The sequence below is a fragment of the Haemorhous mexicanus genome, unplaced genomic scaffold, assembly GCF_027477595.1.
Source record: "Haemorhous mexicanus isolate bHaeMex1 unplaced genomic scaffold, bHaeMex1.pri scaffold_149_ctg1, whole genome shotgun sequence".
In the NCBI taxonomy this organism is placed as follows: Eukaryota; Metazoa; Chordata; class Aves; order Passeriformes; family Fringillidae; genus Haemorhous; species Haemorhous mexicanus.
Genome location: NW_026776000.1, coordinates 53,001 through 79,231, shown reverse-complemented (window position 1 = coordinate 79,231; position 26,231 = coordinate 53,001). Strand labels below are relative to the sequence as shown.

The following is a 26,231-nucleotide window of genomic DNA, read 5'->3' as shown; positions in this document are numbered from 1 at the left end:
GTGCCAGGACCCCCGACCCCCAAACTGGATCACAGACCCCAAGCCCCCCACAAACTCCAAAAATCCCCTAAAATCCCCAAAAACACCAAATGCCCCCAAACCAGACCCCAAAATCCCCCCAAATCCCCCAACCCCCCCCAAAACCCCAAATCGCCCCAAATCGCCCCAAAACCAGACCCCAAATTCTCCCAAAATCCCCCTCAAATCCCCAAATCCCCCAAACTGCCCCAAAACCCCCCCAAAATCCCCAAACCCCCCAAAATCCCCCAAACTGCCCCAAATCCCCCCAAACTGCCCCAAATCCTCCCCAAAATCCCCAAATCCCCCCAAACTGCCCCAAATCCTCCCCAAAATCCCCAAATCCCCCCAAACTGCCCCAAATCCCCCCAAAAATCCCCAAATCCCCCCAAACTGCCCCAAATCCCCCCCAAAATCCCCAAATCCCCCCAAACTGCCCCAAATCCCCCCAAAAATCCCCAAATCCCCCCAAACTGCCCCAAATCCCCCAAAATCCCCCAAATCCCCCCAAAGTGCCCCAAATCCCCCCCAAAAATCCCCAAATCCCCCCCAAAAATCCCAAAATCCTCCCCAAACTGCCCCAAAATCCCCGCAAACCCCCAAATCCCTAAAAAACCCCCCAAAATCCCCGAACCCCCCAAATCCCTCGAATCCCTCAAATCCCCCCCAAAATCCCCAAATCCCCCCAAAATCCTCCAAATCCCCCCAAATCCCCAAATCCCCCCAAACTGCCCCAAACCCCCCCCAAAATCCGCAAATCCCCCAAACTGCCCCAAACTGCCCCCAAACCCCCGTGCCCCCCGTGCCCCCCGTGCCCCCCGTGTCTCTCACTGTCGCACACGTAGGGTTTGTCCCTCTCCTCCAGCACCGCGTCCACCCTCCTCTTCATCACCAGCCCGTACGCCTGCGGGACACACCGACACCCGGCTGGCCGTCTGGCTGTCTGTCCGTCTGTCCATCCGGCTGTCCGTCCAGCTCTCTGTCTGTCTGTCCGTCTGCTCAGCTATCCCGCTGTCCGTCTGTCTGTCCGTCTGTCTGTCTGTCTGTCTGCTCAGCTATCCCACTGTCCGTCTGTCTGTCCGTCTGTCCGGCTGTCTGTCTGTCTGTCTGTCTATCCCACTGTCCGTCTGTCTGTCTGTCTGTCTGTCTATCCCACTGTCCGGCTGTCTGTCCGTCTGTCTGTCCGTCTGTCTGTCCGTCTGTCTGTCCGTCCGGCTGTCTGTCCATCTGTCTGTCTGTCTGTCTGCTCAGCTATCCCACTGTCCGGCTGTCTGTCTGTCCGTCTGTCTGTCCGTCTGTCTGTCTGTCCGTCTGTCTGTCTGTCTGTCTGTCTATCCCACTGTCCGGCTGTCTGTCCGTCTGTCTGTCCATCTGTCTGTCTGTCTGCCCAGCTGTCCGTCTATCCCGCTGCCCGGCTGTCCATCTGTCTGTCTGTCTGTCCGGCTGTCCGTCTGTCCGGCTGTCTGTCCGTCCGGCTGTCTGTCTGCTCAGCTATCCCACTGTCCGGCTGTCTGTCCATCCGTCTGTCCGCCTGTCCGTCTGTCTGCCCAGCTGTCCGTCTGTCTGTCTATCCCGCTGCCCGGCTGTCCGTCTGTCTGTCTGTCCGGCTGTCTGTCCGTCCGGCTGTCTGTCCTTCTGTCTGTCCATCTGTCCAGCTCTCTGGCTGCCTGGCTGTCCGGCTGTCTATCTCTCTGTCTGTCCAGCTGTCTGTCTTCCCAGCTATCCCGCTGTTCGGCTGTCCATCAGTCTGTCTGTCTGTCCAGCTGTTCCGCTGTCTGTCTCTCCAGCTGGCCGTCTGTCTGTCTATCCCGCTGTCCGCCTGTCCGTCTGTCTGTCCAGCTGTCCGACTGCCCAGCTATCTCCCTGTCCGTCTGTCCACCTGCCCACCCGTCCCTCGGTCCATCCGTCTGTCCCACTGTCCCTCTGTCCGTCCCTATGTCCCACTGTCCATCCGTCCATCCGTCCGTCTGTCCCTCTGTCCATCCGCCTGCCCGTCCATCTGTCTGTCTGTCCATCTGTCCATCTGCCCCTCTGCCCATCCGTCCCTCTGTCCCACTGTCCATCTGTCTGTCCGTCCATCTGTCCCTCTGCCCCTCTGTCCGTCTGTCCATCTGTCCCACTGTCCTTTCTGCCCACCTGTCCGTCTGTCTGTCCATCCGTCTGTCCATCTGTCCCTCTGCCCCTCTGTCCGTCTGTCCATCTGCCCATCCATCCGTCCGTCTGTCCCTCTGTCCCTCTCCCCGTCTGTCCATCCATCCCCACTGCCCAGCTGTCCCTCCGTCCGTCCATCTGTCTGTCTGTCCGTCCGTCCCACTGTCCCTGTGCCCATCTGTCCAATCCGTCCCACTGTCCCGCTGTCCATTTGTCCCGTTGTCCCTCTGTCCAGCTGTCCGTCTGTCTGTCCCTCTGTCCATCCGTCCCACTGTCCCTCTGTCCTTCTGTCCCCTCTGTCCATCCCTCCGTCCATCTCTCCATCCATCCCTCTGTCCCTCTGTCCCCCGTCCGTCCGTCCCCCTATCCCCCTGTCCCCCTGTCCGTCTGTCCCTCCCTCCGACCCCCTGTCCCCCTGTCCGTCTGTCCCTCCCTCCGACCCCCTGTCCCCCTGTCCGTCTGTCCCTCCCTCCGACCCCCTGTCCCCCTGTCCGTCTGTCCCTCTGTCCGTCCCCCTGTCTGTCCGTCCCCCTGTCCGTCCGTCCCTCCGTCCCCCTATCCCCCTGTCCGTCTGTCCGTCTGTCCCTCCCTCCGACCCCCTGTCCCCCTGTCCCTCTGTCCCTCTGTCCGTCCCTCTGTCCCCCTGTCCCCCTGTCCGTCCGTCCCTCCCTCTGTCCCTCTGTCTGTCTGTCCCTCTGTCCCCCTGTCCGTCTGTCCCTCTGTCCGTCCCCCTGTCTGTCCATCCCCCTGTCCGTCCGTCCCTCCCTCTGTCCCCCTGTCCGTCCCTCCGTCCGTCTGTCCCTCTGTCCCCCTGTCCGTCCCCCTGTCCCCCCTGTCCGTCCCCCTGTCTGTCTGTCCCCCTGTCTGTCTGTCCGTCCGTCCCTCACCCTGTTCCCTGTCCCTCTATCCGTCCCCCTGTCCCCCTGTCCGGCCCTCTGTCCCTCTGTCCCCCTGTCTGTCTGTCCCCCTGTCTGTCCGTCCGTCCGTCCCTCACCTTGCCCTTGGCCTTGTTCTTGCGCCGGGGCGGGTCCTCGTCCGGCTCCTCCGCCTCGGGGTCGTGCGGGAACTCGGGGGGCGGCGGCTTCTGGGGGCGGGCCCGGGCCGATCAGACACGCGGACGGACGGACGGACACACGGACAGACGGACACACGGACAGACAGACAGACAGACGGACGGACGGACAGACTGACCGGTGCCTCGGGCGCCCCCTCCTCGTCGCGGCTCTCGGGGGGTCTCGGCGCACAGCAGCGCCTCCAGCACCGGGACACACGGACACACGGACAGACACACGGACACACGGACAGACACACGGACAGACACACGGACACACAGACGGACAGACACACGGACAGACTGACCGGTGCCCTCGGGCGCCCCCTCCTCGTCTCGGCTCTCGGGGGGTCTCGGCGCACAGCAGCGCCTCCAGCACCGGGACACACGGACAGACACACGGACACACGGACAGACACACGGACAGACACACGGACACACAGACGGACAGACACACGGACAGACTGACCGGTGCCTCGGGCGCCCCCTCCTCGTCTCGGCTCTCGGGGGTCTCGGCGCACAGCAGCGCCTCCAGCACCGGGACACACGGACAGATAGACACACGGACACACGGACACACGGACAGACACACGGACAGACAGACGGACACACAGACACACGGACAGACTGACCGGTGCCTCGGGCGCCCCCTCCTCGTCGCGGCTCTCGGGGGTCTCGGCGCACAGCAGCGCCTCCAGCACCGGCCCCTCGGGCAGCGCCCCCTCCTTGCGCAGCGGCGCCTCGCAGTCTGCCGGCGGTCAGCGCCGTCAGCGCCGTCAGCGCCGTCAGCGCCCCGCTCCGGACACTCCGGACACCCTCCGGACACTCCGGACACTCCGGACACCCTCCGGACACTCCGGACAACCCTCCGGCCCCCCTCTGGCCACTCCAGCCACCCCTCTGGCCACTCTGGTCACCCTCCAGCCACTCTGGCCGCTGCTCTGTCCACCCTCCAAACACGCTCTGTCCACCCTCCAGCCCCTCCGGCCACCCTCCAGCTGCTCTGGCCACCCCTCCGGCCACTCCAGCCACCCTCTGGCCCACTCCAGCCACCCCTCCAGCCACTCTCCGGCCACTCCGGTCACCCTCCAGCCACTCCAGCCACCCCTCTGGCCACCCCTCTGGTCACCCTTCAACCACCCTCCAGCCATTCCAGCCACTCTGGCCACCCTCTGGCCACTCTCTGGCCACTCTGGCCACCCTCCAGCCACTCTGGCCACCTCTCCAGCCCCCCCGGCCACTCCCTGGCCCCCCCTCCAGCCACCCTCTGGCCACCCTCTGGACACCCTCCAGCCACCTTCCAGCCACCCTCCGGCCACTCCGATCACCCTCCAGCCCCTCTGGCCACTCCAGCCACCCTCCGGCCACTCTCTGGCCACCCTCTGACCACCCTCCGGCCACTCCAATCACCCTCCAGTCCCTCCGGCCACCCCTCTGGTCACCCTCCAGCTGCTCTGGCCACCCCTCCGGCCACTCCGGCCACCCTCCAGCCACCCTCCGCGCCCCTCCGGCCGCCGTCCGGCACTCACAGCGGCCGCAGCCGCGGGGCCTCCAGGATGTTCAGGCGCCGCTTCTTGCGCCAGCAGCGGGCGGGGTACGAGTAGATCTGACCTGGGGACAGCCCTGGGGACACGGCCGGACAGCTGGTCACCCCCCAGCGTGACCCCTGCACCCCCAGAGTGACCCTGACCCCCCCCAGAGTGACCCCTGCACCCCCGGAGTGACCACCAGAGTGACCCACTGCACCCCCAGAGTGACCCCACGGGGTACAAGTGGATCTGACCTGGGGACAGCCCTGGGGACACGGCCGGACAGCTGGTCATCCCCCAGAGTGACCCCTGCACCCCCAGAGTGACCCTGACCCCCCCAGAGTGACCCCCTGCACCCCCAGAGTGACCACCAGAGTGACCACTGCACCCCCGGAGTGACCCCAACCCAAACTGACCCCCACGGGGTACGAGTGGATCTGACCTGGGGACAGCCCTGGGGACACGGCCGGACAGTCAGTGACCACTCGGAACTGACCACAGCACCCCCAGAGTGACCCCTGCACCCCCAGAGTGACCCTGACCCAAACTGACCTTGACCCCAAACTGACCCCAGCCCCCCAAAGTGACCCCAGCCCCCCAGAACAACCCTGACCCCCCCAGAGTGACCCGGACCCCAAACTGACCCTGAGCCCCCCAGAGTGACCCTGACCCCAAAGTGACCCCCAGCCCCCCAAACCAACCCTGACCCCTCAGAGTGACCCTGACCCCAAAGTGACCCCCAGCCCCCCAAACTGACCCCAGCCCCCCAAAGTGACCCCCAGCCCCCCAAACCAACCCTGACCCCCCCAGACTGACCCTGACCCCAAAGTGACCCCCAGCCCCCCAAACTGACCCCCAGCCCCCCAAACCAACCCTGACCCCCCCCAGAGTGACCCTGACCCCAAACTGACCCCGACCCCCCCAAACTGACCCTGACCCCAAACTGACCCTGAGCCCCCCAGAGTGACCCTGACCCCAAACTGACCCCCGACCCCCCTCAAACTGACCCTGACCCCAAACTGACCCTGAGCCCCCCAGAGTGACCCTGACCCCAAACTGACCCCGACCCCCCTCAAACTGACCCTGACCCCAAACTGACCCTGAGCCCCCCAGAGTGACCCTGACCCCAAACTGACCTGTCCTGGGGGGGGTCCCGGGAGTCTCTCCCTGTCCTGGGGGGGTCCCGGGGGGTCTCTCCCTGTCCTGGGGGGGTCCCGGGGGTCCCCAGCCCATCCCGGGGGTCTCTCCCAAATCCCGGGGGTCTCTCCCCAATCCCAGGGGTCTCTCCCCCACCCCAGGGGTCTCTCCCCCATCTCGGGGGTCTGTCCCTACCCCGGGGGTCTCTGCCCACCCCAGGGGTCCCTGCCCATCCCCAGGGGTCCCCTGCCCATCCCAGGGGTCTCTCCCCCATCCCGGGGGTCTCTCCCCCACCCCGAGGGTCTCTCCCCATCCCGGGGGTCTCACCGGGCCGGCGCTGCTCTCTCCATCCAGATGTAGGAGTTGCTCTGGACCCTCCCCAGCCCGGGGGTCTGTCCCTACCCCGGGGGTCTCTGCCCACCCGCCAGGGGGTCCCTGCCCACCCCAGGGGTCTCTCCCCCACCCCAGGGGTCTCTCCCCCATCCCGGGGGGTCTCTCCCCCATCCCGGGGGTCTCACCGGGCCGGCGGTGCGCTCTCTCCATCCAGATGTAGGAGTTGCTCTGGTCCCTCCCCCACCCCAGGGGTCTCTCCCCCACCCCAGGGGTCTCTCCCCCATCCCAGGGGTCTCTGCCCATCCCAGGGGTCTCTCCGCCACCCCAGGGGTCTCTCCCCCATCCCAGGGGTCTCTCCCCCATCCCGGGGGTCTCTCCCCCATCCCGGGGGGTCTCTCCCCATTTCGGGGGTCTCACCGGGCCGGCGGTGTGCTCTCTCCATCCAGATGTAGGAGTTGCTCTGGTCGGGTCTCACCGGGCCGGCGGTGTGCTCTCTCCATCCAGATGTAGGAGTTGCTCTGGTCCCTCCCCACCCCGGGGGTCTCTCCCCCATCCCAGGGGTCCCTGCCCACCCCAGGGGTCTCTCCCCCATCCCAGGGGTCTCTCTCCCATCCCGGGGGGTCTCTCCCCATTTCGGGGGTCTCACCGGGCCGGCGGTGTGCTCTCTCCATCCAGATGTAGGAGTTGCTCTGGACCCTCCCCACCCCGGGGGTCTCTCCCTACCCCAGGGGTCCCTGCTCATCTCAGGGGTCTCTCCCCCATCCCGGGGGTCTCTCCCCCATCCCGGGGGTCTCTCCCCATTTCGGGGGTCTCACCGGGCCGGCGCTGCTCTCTCCATCCAGATGTAGGAGTTGCTCTGGACCCTCCCCACCCCGGGGGTCTCTCCCCATCCCAGGGGTCCCTGTCCTTCCCAGGGGTCCCTGCCCATCCCAGGGGTCTCTCCCCCATCCCGGGGGGTCTCTCCCCCATCCTGGGGGTCTCTCCCCATTTCGGGGGTCTCACCGGGCCGGCGCTGCTCTCTCCATCCAGATGTAGGAGTTGCTCTGGACCCTCCCCACCCCGGGGGTCTCTCCCCATCCCAGGGGTCCCTGCCCACCCCAGGGGTCTCTCCCCCACCCCAGGGGTCTCTCCCCCATCCCAGGGGTCCCTGCCCACCCCAGGGGTCTCTCCCTCATCCCAGGGGTCTCTCCCCATTTCGGGGGTCTCACCAGGCCGGCGGTGCGCTCTCTCCATCCAGATGTAGGAGTTGCTCTGGTCCCTCCCCAGCCCGGGGGTCTCTCCCCATCCCAGGGGTCCCTGCCCACCCCAGGGGTCTCTCCCCCACCCCGGGGGTCTCTCCCCATCCCAGGGGTCCCTGCCCACCCCAGGGGTCCCTGCCCATCCCAGGGGTCTCTCCCCCATCCCAGGGGTCTCTCCCCATTTCGGGGGTCTCACCGGGCCGGCGCTGCTCTCTCCATCCAGATGTAGGAGTTGCTCTGGACCCTCCCCATCCCGGGGGTCTGTCCCCACCCCAGGGGTCCCTGCCCACCCCAGGGGTCTCTCCCCCACCCCAGGGGTTTCTCCCCCATCCCGGGGGGTCTCTCCCCCATTTCGGGGGTCTCACCGGGCCGGCGCTGCTCTCTCCATCCAGATGTAGGAGTTGCTCTGGACCCTCCCCATCCCGGGGGTCTGTCCCCACCCCAGGGGTCCCTCCCCACCCCGGGGGTCCCTGCCCACCCCAGGGGTCCCTGCCCACCCCGGGGGTCTCTCCCCCATCCCGGGGGTCTCTCCCCATTTCGGGGGTCTCACCGGGCCGGCGGTGCGCTCTCTCCATCCAGATGTAGGAGTTGCTCTGGTCCCTCCCCACCCCGGGGGTCCCTGCCCACCCCGGGGGTCTCTCCCCCATCCCGGGGGTCTCTCCCCAATCCCGGGGGTCTCACCGGGCCGGCGGTGCGCTCTCTCCATCCAGATGTAGGAGTTGCTCTGGTCCCTCCCCACCCCAGGGGTCTCTCCCCCCACCCCAGGGGTCTCTCCCCCATCCCAGGGGTCTCTGCCCATCCCAGGGGTCTCTCCGCCACCCCAGGGGTCTCTCCCCCATCCCAGGGGTCTCTCCCCCATCCCGGGGGTCTCTCCCCCCATCCCGGGGGGTCTCTCCCCATTTCGGGGGTCTCACCGGGCCGGCGGTGTGCTCTCTCCATCCAGATGTAGGAGTTGCTCTGGTCCCTCCCCACCCCGGGGGTCTCTCCCCCATCCCAGGGGTCCCTGCCCACCCCAGGGGTCTCTCCCCCATCCCAGGGGTCTCTCTCCCCATCCCGGGGGGTCTCTCCCCATTTCGGGGGTCTCACCGGGCCGGCGGTGTGCTCTCTCCATCCAGATGTAGGAGTTGCTCTGGTCCCTCCCCACCCCGGGGGTCTCTCCCCCATCCCAGGGGTCCCTGCCCACCCCAGGGGTCTCTCCCCCATCCCAGGGGTCTCTCTCCCATCCCGGGGGGTCTCTCCCCATTTCGGGGGTCTCACCGGGCCGGCGGTGTGCTCTCTCCATCCAGATGTAGGAGTTGCTCTGGACCCTCCCCACCCCGGGGGTCTCTCCCTACCCCAGGGGTCCCTGCTCATCTCAGGGGTCTCTCCCCCATCCCGGGGGTCTCTCCCCCATCCCGGGGGTCTCTCCCCATTTCGGGGGTCTCACCGGGCCGGCGCTGCTCTCTCCATCCAGATGTAGGAGTTGCTCTGGACCCTCCCCACCCCGGGGGTCTCTCCCCATCCCGGGGGTCCCTGCCCACCCCAGGGGTCCCTGCCCATCCCGGGGGTCTCTCCCCCATCCCAGGGGTCTCTCCCCATCCCGGGGGTCTCTCCCCATTTCGGGGGTCTCACCGGGCCGGCGGTGCGCTCTCCATCCAGATGTAGGAGTTGCTCTGGACCCTCCCCACCCCCGGGGGTCTCTCCCCACCCCAGGGGTCTCTCCCCCATCCCAGGGGTCTCTGCCCATCCCAGGGGTCTCTCCCCCCATCCCGGGGGTCTCTCCCCCATCCCGGGGGTCTCTCCCCATTTCGGGGGTCTCACCGGGCCGGCGGTGCGCTCTCTCCATCCAGATGTAGGAGTTGCTCTGGACCCTCCCCACCCCGGGGGTCTCTCCCCATCCCAGGGGTCCCTGCCCACCCCAGGGGTCCCTGCCCAACCCGGGGGTCTCTCCCTCATCCCGGGGGTCTCTCCCCCATCCCAGGGGTCTCTCCCCAATCCCGGGGGTCTCACCGGGCCGGCGCTGCTCTCTCCATCCAGATGTAGGAGTTGCTCTGGACCCTCCCCACCCCAGGGGTCTCTCCCCCATCCCAGGGGTCCCTGCCCACCCCAGGGGTCTCTCCCCATCCCGGGGGTCTCACCGGGCCGGTGCTGCTCTCTCCATCCAGATGTAGGAGTTGCTCTGGACCCTCCCCACCCCGGGGGTCTCTCCCCACCCCAGGGGTCCCTGCCCACCCCAGGGGTCCCCTGCCCACCCCAGGGGTCCCTGCCCACCCCAGGGGTCCCTGCCCACCCCAGGGGTCTCTCCCCCATCCCGGGGGTCTCTCCCCATTTCGGGGGTCTCACCGGGCCGGCGGTGCGCTCTCTCCATCCAGATGTAGGAGTTGCTCTGGACCCTCCCCAGCCCGGGGGTCTGTCCCCATCCCAGGGGTCCCTGCCCACCCCGGGGGTCTCTCCCCCATCCCGGGGGTCTCTCCCCATTTCGGGGGTCTCACCGGGCCGGCGGTGCGCTCTCTCCATCCAGATGTAGGAGTTGCTCTGCGCCACGCCGGTCTGCGCGTCCAGGAAGGGCAGGCGGAGGCTGCGCTCGGCGCAGAGCCGGGCGTTGTAGCTGCGGCAGTGCTCCAGCGCCTCGCGGTAGAACTCCTCCCCCAGGCTGCGGGGGCACCCGCCTGAACCCCCAAATCCACCCCAAATCCGCCCCGGAGCCGCGACCCCCGCCCCAAAACCCAGCGACCCCAAATCCGCCCCGAGCTCAGGGACCCCCGCCCAGCCCGGTCCCGCTGTCCCCGGGTGTCCCGGGTCCAGCTGCTCCCCCAGGCTGCGGGGGCACCCCGCGAGCCCCAAAATCCACCCCAAATCCACCCCAAAATCCACTCCAAATCCACCACAAATCCACCCCAAAATCCATCCCAAATCCACCCAAAATTCACGTCAAATCCACCCCAAAATCCACCTAAAAATCCACCCCAAAATCCAGCTCAAATCCACCCCAAATCCAGCCCAAAATCCACCCCAAATTCACGTCAAATCCACCCCAAAATCCACCGAAAATTTCATCCTAAAGCCACCCTAAATCCACCCCAAATTTACCCCAAATGCACCCTAAATCCACCCCAAAGTCCACCCAAATCTACGTCAAATCTGCCCCAAATCCGCCCCAAAATCCACCCAAAATCCATCCCAAAATCCTCCCCAAATCCGCCCCAAATCCGCCCCAAATCCACCCCAAAATCCACCGAAAATTTCATCCTAAAAGCCACCCTAAATCCCCCCCAAATTTACCCCAAATGCACCCTAAATCCACCCCAAAGTCCACCCAAATCTACGTCAAATCCACCCACATCCACCCCAAATCCGCCCCAAATCCGCCCCAAAATCCACCCAAAATCCAGCCCAAAATCCAGCCCAAATCCGCCCCGGAGCGGCGACCCCCGCCCCAAACCCAGCGACCCCCGCCCAGCCCCGCCCCGAGCTCAGGGACCCCGCCCAGCCCGGTCCCGCTGTCCCCGGGTGTCCCGGCTCCAGCTGCTCCCCCAGGCTGCGGGGGCACCCCGCGAGCCCCAAAATCCACCCCAAATCCATCCCAAAATCCACCCCAAATCCAGCCCAAAATCCACCCCAAATCCACATCAAATCCACCCCAAATCCACCCAAAAATCCACCCAAATCCATCCCTAAATCCACCCCAAAATCCACCCCAAATCCACCCCAAATCTGCCCCAAAATCCACCCCAAATCCACCCCAAATCCACCCAAAATCCATGTCAAATCCATCCCAAAATCCACCCAAAATCCACCCAAAATCCACCCCAAATCCACCTCAAATCCGCCCAAAAATTCACCCAAAATCCACCCCAAATCCACCTCAAATCCACCCCAAATCCACGCAAAATCCGCCCAAAAATTCACCCTAAATCCACCCTAAATCCACCCCAAATTCACCCAAGTCCAGAGCAAAATTGTCCCAAAATTCACCCCAAAATCCATCCAAATTCACCCCAAAATCCACCCCAAATCCACCCCAAAATCCACCCCAAATCTGCCCCAAATCTACGTCAAATCAGCCCCAAATCCGCCCCAAAATCCACCCCAAATCCGCCCCAAATCCGCCCCAAAATCCGCCCCAAAATCCACCCCAAATCCGCCCCGGAGCCGCGACCCCCGCCCCAAAACCCAGCGAGCCCCGCCCAGCCCCGCCCCGAGCTCAGGGACCCCCGCCCAGCCCGGTCCCGCTGTCCCCGGGTGTCCCGGGTCCGGCCGCTCCCCCTGGCTGCGGGGGCACCCTGCGAACCCCAAAATCCACCCCAAATCCACCCAAAATCCTTTCCAATTCCGCCCAAAATCCGCCCCAAATCCACCCAAAATCCACCCCAAAATCCATCCCAAAATCCGCCCCAAATCCGCCCAAAATCCACTCCAAAATTCACATCAAATCCACCCCAAATCCACCCCAAATCCACCCTAAATCCATTCTAAATCCCCCCCAAATCCACCCAAAATCCGCCCCAAATCCACTCAAAAATCCACCCCAAAATCCACCCCAAATCCACTCCAAAATCCATCCCCCAAAATCCACCCCAAATCCACCCCAAATTACACCCTAAATCCACCTAAAATCCACCCCAAAATCTGCCCCAAATCCACCCAAAATCCATGTCAAATCCACCCCAAAATGCACCCCAAATGCACCCCAAATCCACCTCAAATCCACCCCAAATCCACGCAAAATCCGCCCAAAAATTCACCCCAAAATCCACCCCAAATCCATCCCAAATTCACCCAAGTCCAGAGCAAAATTGTCCCAAAATTCACCCCAAAATCCATCCAAATCCACCCCAACATCCACCCCAAAATCCACCCCAAATTCACCCAAAAATCACCCCAAAATCCACCCCAAATTCACCCCAAAATCCACCCCAAATCCACCCCAAATCCACCCCAAAATCCACCCCAAATCTACGTCAAATCCGCCCCAAATCCGCCCCAAAATCCGCCCCAAAATCCACCCCAAATCCGCCCCGGAGCCGCGACCCCCGCCCCAAAACCCAGCGAGCCCCGCCCAGCCCCGCCCCGAGCTCAGGCACCCCCGCCCAGCCCGGTCCCGCTGTCCCCGGGTGTCCCGGGTCCGGCCGCTCCCCCTGGCTGCGGGGGCACCCTGCGAACCCCAAAATCCACCCCAAATCCGCCCAAAATCCACCCCAAATCCGCCCAAAATCCGCCCAAAATCCTTTCCAATTCTGCCCAAAATCCGCCCAAAATCCACATCAAATCCACCCCAAAATCCATCCCAAAATCCGCCCCAAATCCACCCCAAATCCGCCCAAAATCCGCCCAAAATCCACTCCAAAATTCACATCAAATCCACCCCAAATCCATCCCAAATCCTCCCAAAATCCACATCAAATCCACCCCAAATCCACCCAAAAATCCACCCATATCCATCCCTAAATCCACCCCAAATCCGCCCCAAATCCATCCCAAATCCACCCCAAATCCGCCCAAAATCCGCCCAAAATCCGCCCAAAATCCACCCAAAATCCACCCCAAATCCACCCCAAAATCCGCCCCAAATCCACCCCCAAATCCACCCCAAATCCACCCCAAATCCACCCCAAAATCCACCCCAAAATCCGCCCCAAATCCACCCCAAATCCGCCCCAAAATCCACCCAAAATCCGCCCCAAATCCACCCCAAAATCCATCCCCCAAAATCCATCCCGGAGCTGCGACCCCTGCCCCGGGCTCAGGGACCCCCGCCTGAACCCCAAAATCCACCCCGAATTCCCCCCAAAATCGCCCAAATCCCCCTCCCAACACCCCAAAATCCCAAAATCCACCTAAAATCGCTCAAATCCCCCTCCCAACACCCCAAAATCCCCCCCAAAATCGCCCAAATCCCCCTTCCAACACCCCAAAATCCCAATTTCCTCCAAAATCGCCCCAAAATCGCTCAAATCCCACCTGGATACCCCAAAATCCACCCCAAAATTGCCCAATTCCCCCCAAAATCGCTCAAATCCCCCCGGGACACCCCAAAACTCCTCCGGGGATTCCAAATCCCCTCCCGGGACACCCCAAAATCCCCCCAAAATTGCCCAAATCCCCCTCCCGACACCCCAAAATCGCCCAATTCCCCCCCAAATCCCCCCAAAATCCGCCCCAAAAAATCCCCCCAAAACCGCTCAAATTCCCCCGGGACAACCCAAAATCCTCACGGGGATCCCCAAAAATTCCCCCAAAGTTGCTCAAATCCGCCCAAAATCGCCCAAATCCCCCTCCCAACACCCCAAAATCCCCCCAAAATTACTCAAATCCCCCCAGTACTCTCCAAAATCCCTCCAAATCCCGCCAAAATCGCTCAAATCCCCCTCCCAACACCCCAAAATCCCCCCAAAATCGTCCAAATCCCCCTCCCAACATCCCAAAATCCCAATTTCCTCCAAAATCCCCCCCAAAATCGTTCAAATCCCCCCAAATCCCCCCAAAAATTGCTTAAATCCCCCCGGGACACCCCAAAACTCCTCCGGGGATCCCAAATCCCCTCCCGGGACACCCCAAAATCCCCAAATCTGCTCCGGGCGCCCCAAAATTGCCCAAAATCTCCCGGGGGCGGGGCCGGAGCAAAGGGGGCGGGGCCGGAGCAAAGGGGGCGGGGCCGGAGCAAAGGGGCGGGGCCAGAACCGGGATTGGGAGCAGGAATGGGACCGGGATTGGGACCGGAACCGGGATTGGGATCGGAACCGGGATCGGGACCAGGATTGGGATCGGAACCGGGATTGGGATCGGAACCGGGATTGGGATCGGAACCGGGATCGGGACCGGGATTGGGATCGGAACCGGGACTGGAAACGGGATTGGGATCGGAACCGGAACTGGAAATGGGATTGGGATCGGAACCGGGACTGGGACCGGGATTGGGATCGGAACCGGGATTGGGACCGGGATTGGGATCGGAACCGGGACTGGGATCGGGATTGGGATCGGAACCGGGATCGGGACCGGGATTGGGATCGGAACCGGGATTGGGATCGGAACCGGGACTGGGACCGTGACTGGGACCGGGATTGGAATCGGAACCGGGAATGGGATCGGGATTGGGATCGGAACCGGGAATGGGATCGGGATTGGGATCGGAACCGGGACTGGGACCGGGATTGGGATCGGAACCGGGACTGGAAACGGGATTGGGATCAGAACTGGGATCGGAACCGGGATCGGGATCGGGATTGGGATCGGAACCAGGATCGGGACCGGGATTGGGATCGGAACCGGGATCAGGACCGGGATTGGGATCGGAACCGTGACTGGGACCGGGATTGGGACCGGAACCGGGACTGGGACCCGGATTGGGATCGAAACCGGGATTGGGATCGGAACCGGGACTGGAAACGGGATTTGGACCAGGATCAGAACCGGGATCAAGACTGGAACTGGGATTGGGATCGGAACCGGGATCAGAACTGGGACTGGACCCAGGAGTGGGATCGGAACCGGGATTGGGACCGAGATTAGGACAGAAACCAGAACTGGGACCGGGATTGGGATCAGAACCGGGATTGGGACTGGGACTGGGATTGGGACCGGGATTGGGACCGGGATTGGGACCGGGATTGGGACCGGGACCGGGACTGGGACTAGAACTGGGATTTGGACCAGGATCGGAACCGGGATCAAGACTGGACCCAGGACTGGGATCGGAACCGGGATTGGGACCGAGATTAGGACAGAAACCAGAATTGGGACCGGGATTGGGATCAGAACCGGGATTGGGACCAGGATTTGGACCAGGATTGGGACTGGGATTGGGACTGGGATTGGGACCGGGATCAGAACCGGGACTGGGACTGGGATCAGAACCGGGACTGGGACTGGGACTGGGACCGGGATCGGGATCAGAACCGGGACTGGGACTGGGATCAGAACCGGGACTGGGACTGGGACTGGGACCGGGATCGGGATCAGAACAGGGATTGGGACGGGGATTGGGACCGGGACTGGGACCGGGACTAGGATTGGGATCAGAACCGGGATTGGGATCGGAACCGGGACTGGGACCGGGATTGGGATCAGAACCGGGATCGGAACCGGGACTGGGACCAGGATTGGGATCAGAACCGGGATTGGGACTGGGATTGGAGCTGGGATCAGAACTGGGATTGGAACTGGGACCGGGACAAGAACCAAGACCGGAACTGGGACTGGGACCAGGACCAAGATGGGACCAGGACTGGGATTGGGACCAGGACCAAAACTGGAACTGGGACTGGGACCAGGATCAGAACCGGGACTGGGAACGAGTCCAGAACCAGGACCAGGATTGGGATTTGGACCGGGATTGGGACCGGAACCAGGACGGGGAGGGAACCAGGACTGGGACCGAGACCAGAACCAGGACCGGGATTGGGATTTGGACCGGGATTGGGACCGGAACCAGGACGGGGAGGGAACCAGGACAGGGAACGAGTCCAGAACCAGGACCGGGATTGGGACCGAGACCAGAACCAGGATCGGAACCGAGACCAGGATGGAGACCGGGACCAGGACCCGGGACAGGAGTGGGACCGAGAATGGGATTGGAACCGGGACCAGAACTGGGACTGGAACCGGGACTGGGACTGGGATCAGAACCAGGATTGGGATCAGGATCGGAACCGGGATTGGGACCAGGACTGGGATTGGGATCAGGATCAGAACCGGAACCAGGATCAGAACCGGCATTGGGACCAGGACCGTGATCAGAACTGGGATTGGGACTGGGATCAGAACTGGGATTGGGACCAGGATCAGAACCGGGATTGGGACTGGGATCAGAACCGGGATTGGGACTGGGATCAGAACCGGGATTGGGACTGGGATCAGAACCGGGATTAGGACCAGGACCGTGATCAGAGCCAGGATTGGGACCAGGACTGGGATGGGGCCAGGATCAGAGCCAGGACTGGGACCAGGACTGGGATCAGAACCGGGACTGCGACCTCATCCCCACCGGTACCGGGGGTCCCCCAAGGTAAATATCCCTGCGCCGGTACCGGGACTTCCAACCCCAGGACCTCCATCTCTGCCGGTACCGGGACCCCATCCCGGCCTGATCCATCCCGGCCGGTACCGGGATCCATCCCTGCTGGTACCAGAGCTCTGATCCCGGGATCCCCATCCCCGCCGGTACCGGGACCTCCAACCCCGGCATCTCCATCCCTGCCAGTACCAGGACACCCATCCCCTCCGGGTCCATCCCGGCCGGTACCGGAGCTCCAATCCCGGGATCCCCATCCTGGCCAGTACCGGGACCCCATCCCCAGCCGGTACCGGAGCTCCAATCCTGGGACCCCCATCCCTGCCAGTACCAGGACCCCCATCCCCTCCGGGTCCATCCCGGCCGGTACCGGAGCTCCAATCCCGGGAGCCCCATCCTGGCCGGTACCGGGACCCCATCCCCAGCCGGTACCAGAGCCCCAATCCTGGCCGGTACCGGAGCTCCAATCCTGGGACCCCCATCCCTGCCAGTCCCGGGACCCCATCCCCTCCAGGTCTATCCCGGCCGGTACCGGAGCTCCAATCCTGGCCGGTACCGGAGCTCCAATCCCGGTATCCCCATCCCTGCCAGTACCGGGACCCCATCCCCAGGATCCCCATCCCTTCTGGTAGCGGGACTCCATCCCCGGGATCTCCATCAGAGCCGGTACTGGGGCTCCAATCCCGGTATCCCCATCCCTGCCAGTACCGGGACCCCATCCCCAGGATCCCCATCCCCACCGGTACCAGGACCCCATCCCCAGGACCCCCATCCCCATTGGGTCCATCCCCACCGGTACTGGGACCCCATCCCTGGGATCTCCATCAGAGCCGGTACCGGGACCCCATCCCCAGGACCCCCATCCATCCCTGATCCATCCCCGCCGGTACCGGGACCCCAACCCCAGGATCCCCATCCCCACCGGTACCGGGACCCCAACCCCAGGACCTCCATCCTCTCCAGGTCCATCCCCACCGGTACCGGGCTCCAATCCCAGGATCCCCACCCCCATCCCCACCGGTACCAGGACCCCATCCCCAGGACCCCCATCCCCCCCCGGTCCATCCTGATCGGTACCGGGGCTCCAATCCCGGGACCCCCCTCCCCATTCACGCCAGTACCAGGACCCCATCCCCGGGATCTCCATCCCCACCAGTACCGGGGCTTCAATCCCGGGACCCCCATCCCCATCTCGGCCGGTACCAGACCCCATCCCCGGGACCCCATCCCCGCCGGTACCGGGGCTCCAATCCCGGACTCCCCATCCCCATCCCGGCCGGTACCGGGGCTCCAATCCCGGGACCCCCATCCCCGCCGGTACAGGGACCCCATCCCCGCCGGGTCCCTCCCAGCCGGTACCGGGGCTCCAATCCCGAGACCCCCATCCCCATCCGGGCCGGTACCGGGACCCCATCCCCGGGACCCCCATCCCGGCCGGTACCGGGACCCCATCCCCAGGATCTCCATCCCAGCCGGTACCGGACCCCCATCCCCGGGATCTCCATCCCGGCCGGTACCGGGACCCCCCATCCCCGGGATCTCCATCCCAGCCGGTACCGGGACCCCATCCCCGGGATCTCCATCCCGGCCGGTACCGGGACCCCATCCCCGGGATCTCCATCCCGGCCGGTACCGGGACCCCATCCCCGGGATCTCCATCCCGGCCGGTACCGGGACCCCATCCCTGGGACCGCCATCCCGGCCGGTACCGGGACCCCATCCCCGGGATCTCCATCCCGGCCGGTACCGGGACCCCATCCCTGGGACCGCCATCCCGGCCGGTACCGGGACCCCATCCCCGGGATCTCCATCCCTGCCGGTACCGGGACCCCATCCCCGGGATCTCCATCCCGGCCGGTACCGGGACCCCATCCCCGGGACCCCATCCCCGCCGGTACCGGGGCTCCAATCCCGGACTCCCCTTCCCAATCCAGGCCGGTACCGGGGCTCCAATCCCGGGACCCCCATCCCGGCCGGTACCGGGACCCCATCCCCGGGATCTCCATCCCAGCCGGTACCGGGGGCTCCAATCCCGCCGGGTCCCTCCCTGCCGGTACCGGGGGCTCCAATCCCGCCGGGTCCCTCCCTGCCGGTACCGGGGGCTCCAATCCCGGTGGGTCCCTCCCCAGCAGAGCCACGGCTCCGTTTCCGCCGGTACCGGAGGCTCCGTCCCCGCCCGAACCGGGGCCTCATCCCCGCCGGTACCGGGGGTCCCTCCCGCCGGTACCGGGGGCTCCATCCCTGCCGGTGCCGGGTCCGCCCCCGTCGGTACCGGGTCCACCCCCGCCGGTACCACCGGCTCCATCCCTGCCGGTACCGGGTCCCCACCCTCACCGGGTCCCTCCCCGCCGGTACCGGCACCGCCATCGCCGCCGGGTCCATCCCCGCCGGTACCGGGTCCCCACCCTCACCGGGTCCCAATCCCCGCCGGTACCGGGTCCCCACCCTTAGCGGATCCATCCCCGTCGGTACCGGGGGTCCCTCCCTGCCGGTACCGGCACCTCCATCTCCACCAGATCCCTCCCTGCCGGTACCGGCACCTCCATCTCCACCAGATCCCTCCCTGCCGGTACCGGGGGTCCCTCCCTGCCGGTACCGGGGGTCCCTCCCTGCCGGTACCGGCACCTCCATCTCCACCAGGTCCCTCTCTGCCGGTCCCGGTGCCGGTACCGAACCTCCATCCCCTCCTATCACCGGTACCGGAGACACCGTCCCCTCCCGGTGCCGGTACCGGAGCCCCCATCCCCTCTATTCACCGGTACCGGAGCCCCCATCCCCTCCCGGTGCCGGTACCGGAGCCCCCATCCCCTCTATTCACCGGTACCGGAGCCCCCATCCCCTCCCGGTGCCGGTACCGGAGCCCCCATCCCCTCTATTCACCGGTACTGAATCTCCATCCCCTCCTATCACCGGTACCGGAGCCCCCATCCCCTCCCGTTACCGGTACCGGGGGTCTCCATCCCCTCCTATCACCGGTACCGGAGCCCCCCTCCCCTCCCGGTGCCGGTACCGGAGCCCCCATCCCCTCTATTCACCGGTACCGGGGGTCTCCATCCCCTCCCGTTACCGGTACCGGAGCCCCCCTCCCCTGGCAGTGCCGGTACCGGGGGTCTCCATCCCCTCCCGTTACCGGTACCGGAGCCCCCCTCCCCTGGCAGTGCCGGTACCGGAGCCTCCATCCCCTCCTATCACTGGTACCGGGGGTCTCCATCCCCTCCCGTTACCGGTACCGGAGCCCCCATCCCCTCCCGTAACCGGTGCCGGAGCCCCCTCCCCTGGCAGTGCCGGTACCGGGGGTCTCCATCCCCTCCCGTTACCGGTACCGGAGCCCCCCTCCCCTGGCAGTGCCGGTACCGGGGGTCTCCCCCCCTCCCCCCGTCGCTGCCGTTCCGGTGCCGGCCCGGGGGGGCCCTGCCCGGTGCCGGGGCGGTCCCGGGGCGGTGCCGCCCGGTGCCCCCGGTGCTCCCGGTGCTCCCGGGGGTCGCGGAGCCCCCCACTCACCATTTGAGGGGTTTGTGCAGAGCCGTGGCCATTTTGCGCCGCCGGGGCCGCTCCGCGCTCGGGGAGGGGGCGGCGGGGTTCGGCCCCCCCCTCCCCTCCCCCGCTCCCCTCCCCCGCTCCCCCCGAACCCCCCGGGGCCGCTCCCGGGACCACCGGGACCCCCCCCGCCCCCCCCCCGCTCTCCCGGTGCCCCCCGGGCCCCGCCGGTACCGGGGAGGGGGGAGGGGAGGGGAGGAAGGGGGGGAGGAATGGAGGAGAGGGGGCGGGACTACAACTCCCGGCATGCACCGCGCGGCGCTGATTGGGTGAGGGGGTGTCAATCAAAGGGAAGGGGCGGGGTTAAAGGCTTGTCAGTGAGATGGGGAGGGGGGAGAGGGACCCCCAAAATCGGCCGGAAAATCCCCAAAAATGCGCCAAAAAAACCCCAAATCGGGCAAAAATCGACCCAAAATCCACCAAAATTACCAACCCCCTTAAAAAACCCCAAAATCCCCCCAAATTTCCCCCAAATCCGCCCAAAATCCCCGCAAAACTCCCCCAAAATCTCACCAATTCTCCCCCGAAATCGCCCAAAATCTCCCCAAATCCGCCAAAATCACCCAAAATGCCCCAAAAAACCCCAAAATCGCCCCAAAATCCCCCAAATTCCCCAAAAATCCCCCCAAAATCACCCAAATCCCCCCCAAAATGCCCCAAATTTCCCCAAAATCCCCCAAAATCCACAATAATTCCCCGAAATTCCCCCCCAAAATCTTCTCCAAATTTCCCCAAAATCCACCAAAATTCCCCAAATCTCCCCAAAATCCCCCCCAAATGCCACAAATTTCCCAAAATTACCCCAATCTCCCCAAAATCCCCCAAAATTACCCAAAAATCCCCCAAAATTCCCACAAAATCCCCCCAGATTCCCCAAAATCCCTCATAATTCCTCCAAAATCCCCCCAAAATTCCCCGGAATTCCCCAATGTTCCTGAAAATCTCCAAAAATGCCCCAAAATGCCCCAAAATCCCCCTGAAATTCCCTCAAAACCCCCAAAATTCCCCAAAACGTCCCTAAAATTCCCACCAAATTCCATCAAAATTCCCCCAAATGCCCCAAAATCCCCCAAAATTCCCTAAAATTCTCCCAAAATCCCCCAAATTCCCCCGAATTTCCTCAAAATCCTCCCAAATCTCCCCGAAAATCCCCCAAAATTCCCCCGAAAATTCCCCAAAATTCCCCCAAAAAAAATCCCCCCAATTCCCCCCCAAAATTCCACAAATCCCCCTCAAAATTCTACGAAATTCCTCCAAATTCCCCAAAAATTCCCCAAAATGCCCCAAAATCCCCTAAAATCCCTGAAAATCTCCAAAAATCCCCAAAATTCCCCTAAAATTCCCTCAAAATCCCCAAAATCCTCCCACATTCCCATCAAATTCCCCCCAAAAAATCCCCAAAATCCCCCAAAATTCCCTCAAAATCCCAAAACTCCGCCAAATCCCCCCAAATCTCCCAAAAATCCCCCCAAATTCCCCCGAACCCCCCCAAAATTCCCAAAAATCCACCCAAATTTTCCGAAAATCTCCAAAAATCTCCCAAAAATTCCCCAAAATCCCCCTGAAATTCCCGAAAATTCCCTCAAAATCCCAAAATTCCTCCCTAATTCCCATAAAATCCCCCCAAAATGCCCCAAAATTCCTCAAAATCCCCCCAAATCTCCCAAAAACCTCCAAAATTCCCTAAAATTCCCGAAAATCCCCCTAAAATTCCCTCAAAATTCCCCAAATCCTCCCACATTCCCATCAAATACCCCCAAAATCCCCCAAAAATCCCTCAAAATCCCCAAAATTCCCCCAAATTCCCCCAAAATTCCCTAAAATTTCCCTAAAATTGCCCAAAATCTCCCAAAATTACCGAAAATCTCCCCCAAAATCCCCCAAATTCCCATCAAATCCCCCAAAAATTACCCAAAATTCCCAAAATTCCCCAAAATTCCCCCAAACTCCCATCAAATCCCCCCAAAATTCCCCAAAATTCCCCAAAATTCCCCAAAAATCCCCCGAAATTCCCATAAAATGCCGCAAAAATTCCCCCCAAATGCCCAAAATTCCTCGAAAATCTCCCAAAAATCCTCAAAAATGCCCCAAAAATCCCCCCAAAAAGCCCCAAAATTCCCCAAAATCTCCAAAAATTCCCGAAAATCTCCCCCAAAATTCCCCCAAAACCCCCAAAATGTCCCAAAAATAAAAAAAAAATTCCCCCAAATCCCCCCAAAATCCCCCCAAATTCCCATCAAACCCCCCAAAATCCCCCAAAATCCCAAAACTCCCCGAAATTCTCCCAAAATTCCCGAAAATCTCCCCACAATCCTCAAAAATGCCCCCAAAATTCCCCCAAATCCCCCCAAAATCCCCTTAAATTCCCGCAAAAATCCCAAAAATTCCCTAAAATTCCCCCAAAATACCCCAAATCCTCCCAAATTCCCATCAAATCCTCCCAAAAATCCCCCAAAATTCCCCCCAAAATCGCCCCAAATCCCCAATTTTCCCCAAAATTCCCCAAAATCCCCCCGAAATTCCCCAAAATCCCCCCGAAATTCCCACAAATTCCCTCAAAATCCCCAAAATCCTCCTGAAATTCCCATAAAATCCCCCAAAAAATCCCCCAAAATCCCAAAATTCTCCGAAAATCTCCCAAAAATGCCTCAAAAATGCCCCAAAAAGCCCCAAAATTCCCCCAAAATCCCCCCAAATCCCCCCAAATTCCCGAAAATCCCCCCAAAATTCCCCGAAATTCCTAAAATGTCCCAAAAATCCCCCAAAAATATCCCAAAAATATCCCAAAATTCCCCCCAAAATGCCCCAAATTCCCCAATTTTCCTCCCCCGGGGGCCGCGGTCCCTTTAAGGGGGGGGGAGGGGCGCGGTTTCCATGGCAACGGCGGGGCTGGGGTGGGGGAGGGGCGGGAAAAACGGGGAGGAAAACCGGGAATTTGGGCAAAACGGGGGGGGAAAATGGGAATTTGGGGGAAAAATGGGGAAAAAATCGGGAATTTTGGGGGGAAAATCTGGAAATTTGGGAAAGATGGGGTGAAAAAATGGGAATTTGGGGAGAAAAATGGGGAAATTTGGGGGGGAAAAGGGAATTTGGGGAGAAAAAAATGGGGAAAATTTGGGAGAAATGGGAAAAAATTTGGGAAAATGGGGTAAAAAAATGAGAATTTGGGAAAAGAAAATGGGGAAAATGGGAAAAAACCGGGAATTTGGGGAGAAAACCGGGAATTTGGGGAAAAAATGGAGAAAAAAGCGGGAAAAAATCCTGGAATTTGTTAAAAAATGGGAAAAAATCCGGGAATTGGTGGAGAAAAATGGGGAGAAAAATGGGAATTTGGGGGGAAATGGGGAAAAATGGAGTAAAAACAGGAAAAAAATCCGGGAATTTGGGGAAAATTGGGAAAAAATGGGAATTTGGGGATGAAAAATGGGAAAAAATCGGGAATTTTGGGGAGAACATCTGGGAATTTGGGAAAAACGAGGGGAAAAATGGGAATTTGGGAAAAGAAAATGGGGAAAAAACGGGAATTTGGGGAGAAAAACCGGGAATTTGGGGAAAAATGGAGAAAAAAGCGGGAAAAAATCCGGGAATTTGGGAAAAATGGGGAGAAAAATGGGAATTTGGGGGAAAATGGGGAAAAATGGAGAAAAAACAGGAAAAAATCCGGGAATTTGGAGAAAATTGGGGAAAAAAAAGGGAATTTGGGGATGAAAAATGGGAAAAAATCGGGAATTTTGGGGAGAAAATCCGGGAATTTGGGAAAAACGAGGGGAAAAATGGGAATTTGGGAAAAGAAAATGGGGAAAAAACGGGAATTTGGGGAGAAAAACCGGGAATTTGGGGAAAATGGGGGGACAAAATGGGAATTTGGGGAAAATATGGGGAAAAAATCGGGAATTTTGGGGGGGAAAATCTGGGAATTTGGGAAAAACGGGGGGAAAAATGGGAATTTGGGAAAAGAAAATGGGGGAAAAATGGGAATTTGGGGAGAAAAACCGGGAATTTGGGGGAAAAATGGAGAAAAAAGAGGGAAAAAATCCGGGAATTTGGGGAAAAAAATGGGGGAAAATCCGGGAATTTGGGAAAAAATGGGAAGAAAAATGGGAATTTGGGGGAAAATTGGGAGAAAAATGGGGAAAAAACAGGAAAAAAATCCGGGAATTTGGGGAAAATTGGGAAAAAAATGGGAATTTGGGGATGAAAAATGGGAAAAAATCTGGGAATTTGGGGAAAATGGGGTTTAAAAATGGGAATTTGTGGAGAAAATGGGAAAAAAAGGGGGGGAATGAGAAAAAAAGGGAATTTGGGCCAAAAGGGGAAAATGGGGAGAAAAATCGGGAATTTGGGGAAAATGGAGGGGAAATTGGGAATTTTGGGGGTGAAAAATGGGAATTTAGGGAAGAAAATGGAGAAAAAGGGGGAAAAATCTGGAATTTGGGGAGAAAAACCTGGAAATTTGGGGGGAAATGGAGATAAAATGGGGAAAATCTGGGAATTTGGAGGAAAATCTGGAAATTTGGGGAAATGGGGGAGAAAAATGGGAAAAAATGGGAATTTGGGGGAGAAATGGGGGAGAAAAAACCAGGAATTTGGGGGAAAATCTGGGAATTTGGGAAAGATGGGGTGAAAAAATGGGAATTTGGGGAGAAAAATGGGGAAATTTGGGGGGGAAAAAGGGAATTTGGGGAGAAAAAATGGGGAAAAATTGGGAAAAATGGGAAAAAATTTGGGAAAACGGGGTAAAAAAAAGAGAATTTGGGAAAAGAAAATGGGGAAAATGGGAAAAAACCGGGAATTTGGGGACAAAACCTGGAATTTGGGGAAAAATGGGGAGAAAAATTGGGAAATTTGGGGGGGGAAAAGGGAATTTGGGGGGAAAAATTGGGGAAAATTGGGAAAAATGGGGAAAAATCCAGGAATTTGGGAAAAACGGGGTAAAAGAATGAGAATTTGGGAAAAGAAAATGGGGGAAAATGGGAAAAATCCGGGAATTTGGGGGGAGAAAAAACTGGGAATTTGGGGAAAAAATGGAGAAAAAAGCGGGAAAAAAATCCAGGAATTTGGGAAAATCTGAGGGGAAAATGGGAATTTCGGGAGAAAAATGGGGGGGAAATGGGAAAATGTGGTGAAAATGGAGATAAAAGGGAAAAAATCCGGTAATTTGGGGAAAATTGGGAAAAAATGGGAATTTGGGGATGAAAAATGGGAAAAAATCTGGGAATTTGGGATGGGGGGAATGGGAATTTGGGGAAAATGGAGAAAAAAATAAGAAAAAAAAATCCAGGAGTTTGGGGGGGGGAAAAATGGAAATTTGGGGAAAAATTGAGGGGAAATTGGAGGGAATTTGGGAAAAATAGGGGGAAAAAACTGCGGGGAATTTGGGGGAAAAACTGAAATTTGGGGGAAAATCTGGGGGAAAACGGGAGGATTTGGGGAAAAATCTGGGAATTTGGGGAAAATGAGGGAAAAATGGAATTTTAGGGGGGGGGAAAGGTGAAAATTTGGGGAAAAAAATGGGGGAAAAATCAAAATTCCCAAAGCCAACCCGGCCTTTAGTGGGAGGAATCCTGGGGGTTCCCTGGGGGTTTTTGGGGTTCCCCCACCCCAAATTCCACCCGAACCCCCAAATCTCCCCCTCCTCAATCCAAGACACCCCAAAACCCCGAACTCCAATCCAGGACCCCCCCAAACCCCCCCAAATCTGCACCCCCAGACCCATTTGGGGGCTCCAATCCCCCTTTATTGACCTTGGTCCCCCCCTCCCCATCCCTTGGGGTTTTTGGGGTTCCCCGAATTTTTGGGGTTCCCCCACCCCAAATTCCACCCGGACCCCCCAAATCTCCCCCTCCCCAATCCAAGACACCCCAAAACCCCCAAATCAGCACCCCCAGACCCATTTGGGGGCTCCAATCCCCCCTTTATTGACTCTCGCTCCCTCCCTGCTGGGACCCGCGGGGATTTTGGGGTTCCCCCGAATTTTTGGGGTTCCCCCCACCCCTAATTCCTCCTGAACCCCCCAAATCTCCCCCTCCCCAATCCAGAAACCCCCAAAAGCCCCCAAATCAGCACCCCCAGACCCATTTTAGCGCTCAAACCCCCCTTTATTAACCCTCGCTCTCTCCCTGCTGGGACCCCGCGGGGGTTTTGGGGGTCCCCCGAATTTTTGGGTTTCCCCCACCCCAAATTCCACCCGAACCCCTCAAATCTCCCCCTCCCCAATCCAAGACCCCCCAAACCACCCAAAATCA

At 60.8% G+C, this 26,231-nt stretch overlaps 1 protein-coding gene across 1 annotated transcript; it reads right to left on the bottom strand.

The window, feature by feature from the left end:
• Positions 1 to 849: 849 nt before the first annotated feature.
• On the bottom strand, positions 850 to 20,058 carry LOC132322829 (zinc finger protein neuro-d4-like; the record flags this gene model as incomplete). Its single annotated transcript, XM_059837540.1, has 7 exons — positions 19,951 to 20,058; positions 9,929 to 10,089; positions 4,750 to 4,843; positions 4,138 to 4,223; positions 3,853 to 3,968; positions 3,164 to 3,253; positions 850 to 922 (listed from the first exon to the last, which is right to left on the bottom strand). Coding segments are annotated over exons 1-7 (652 nt in total), but the record flags the coding sequence as incomplete, so codon positions are not given.
• Positions 20,059 to 26,231: the final 6,173 nt, after the last annotated feature.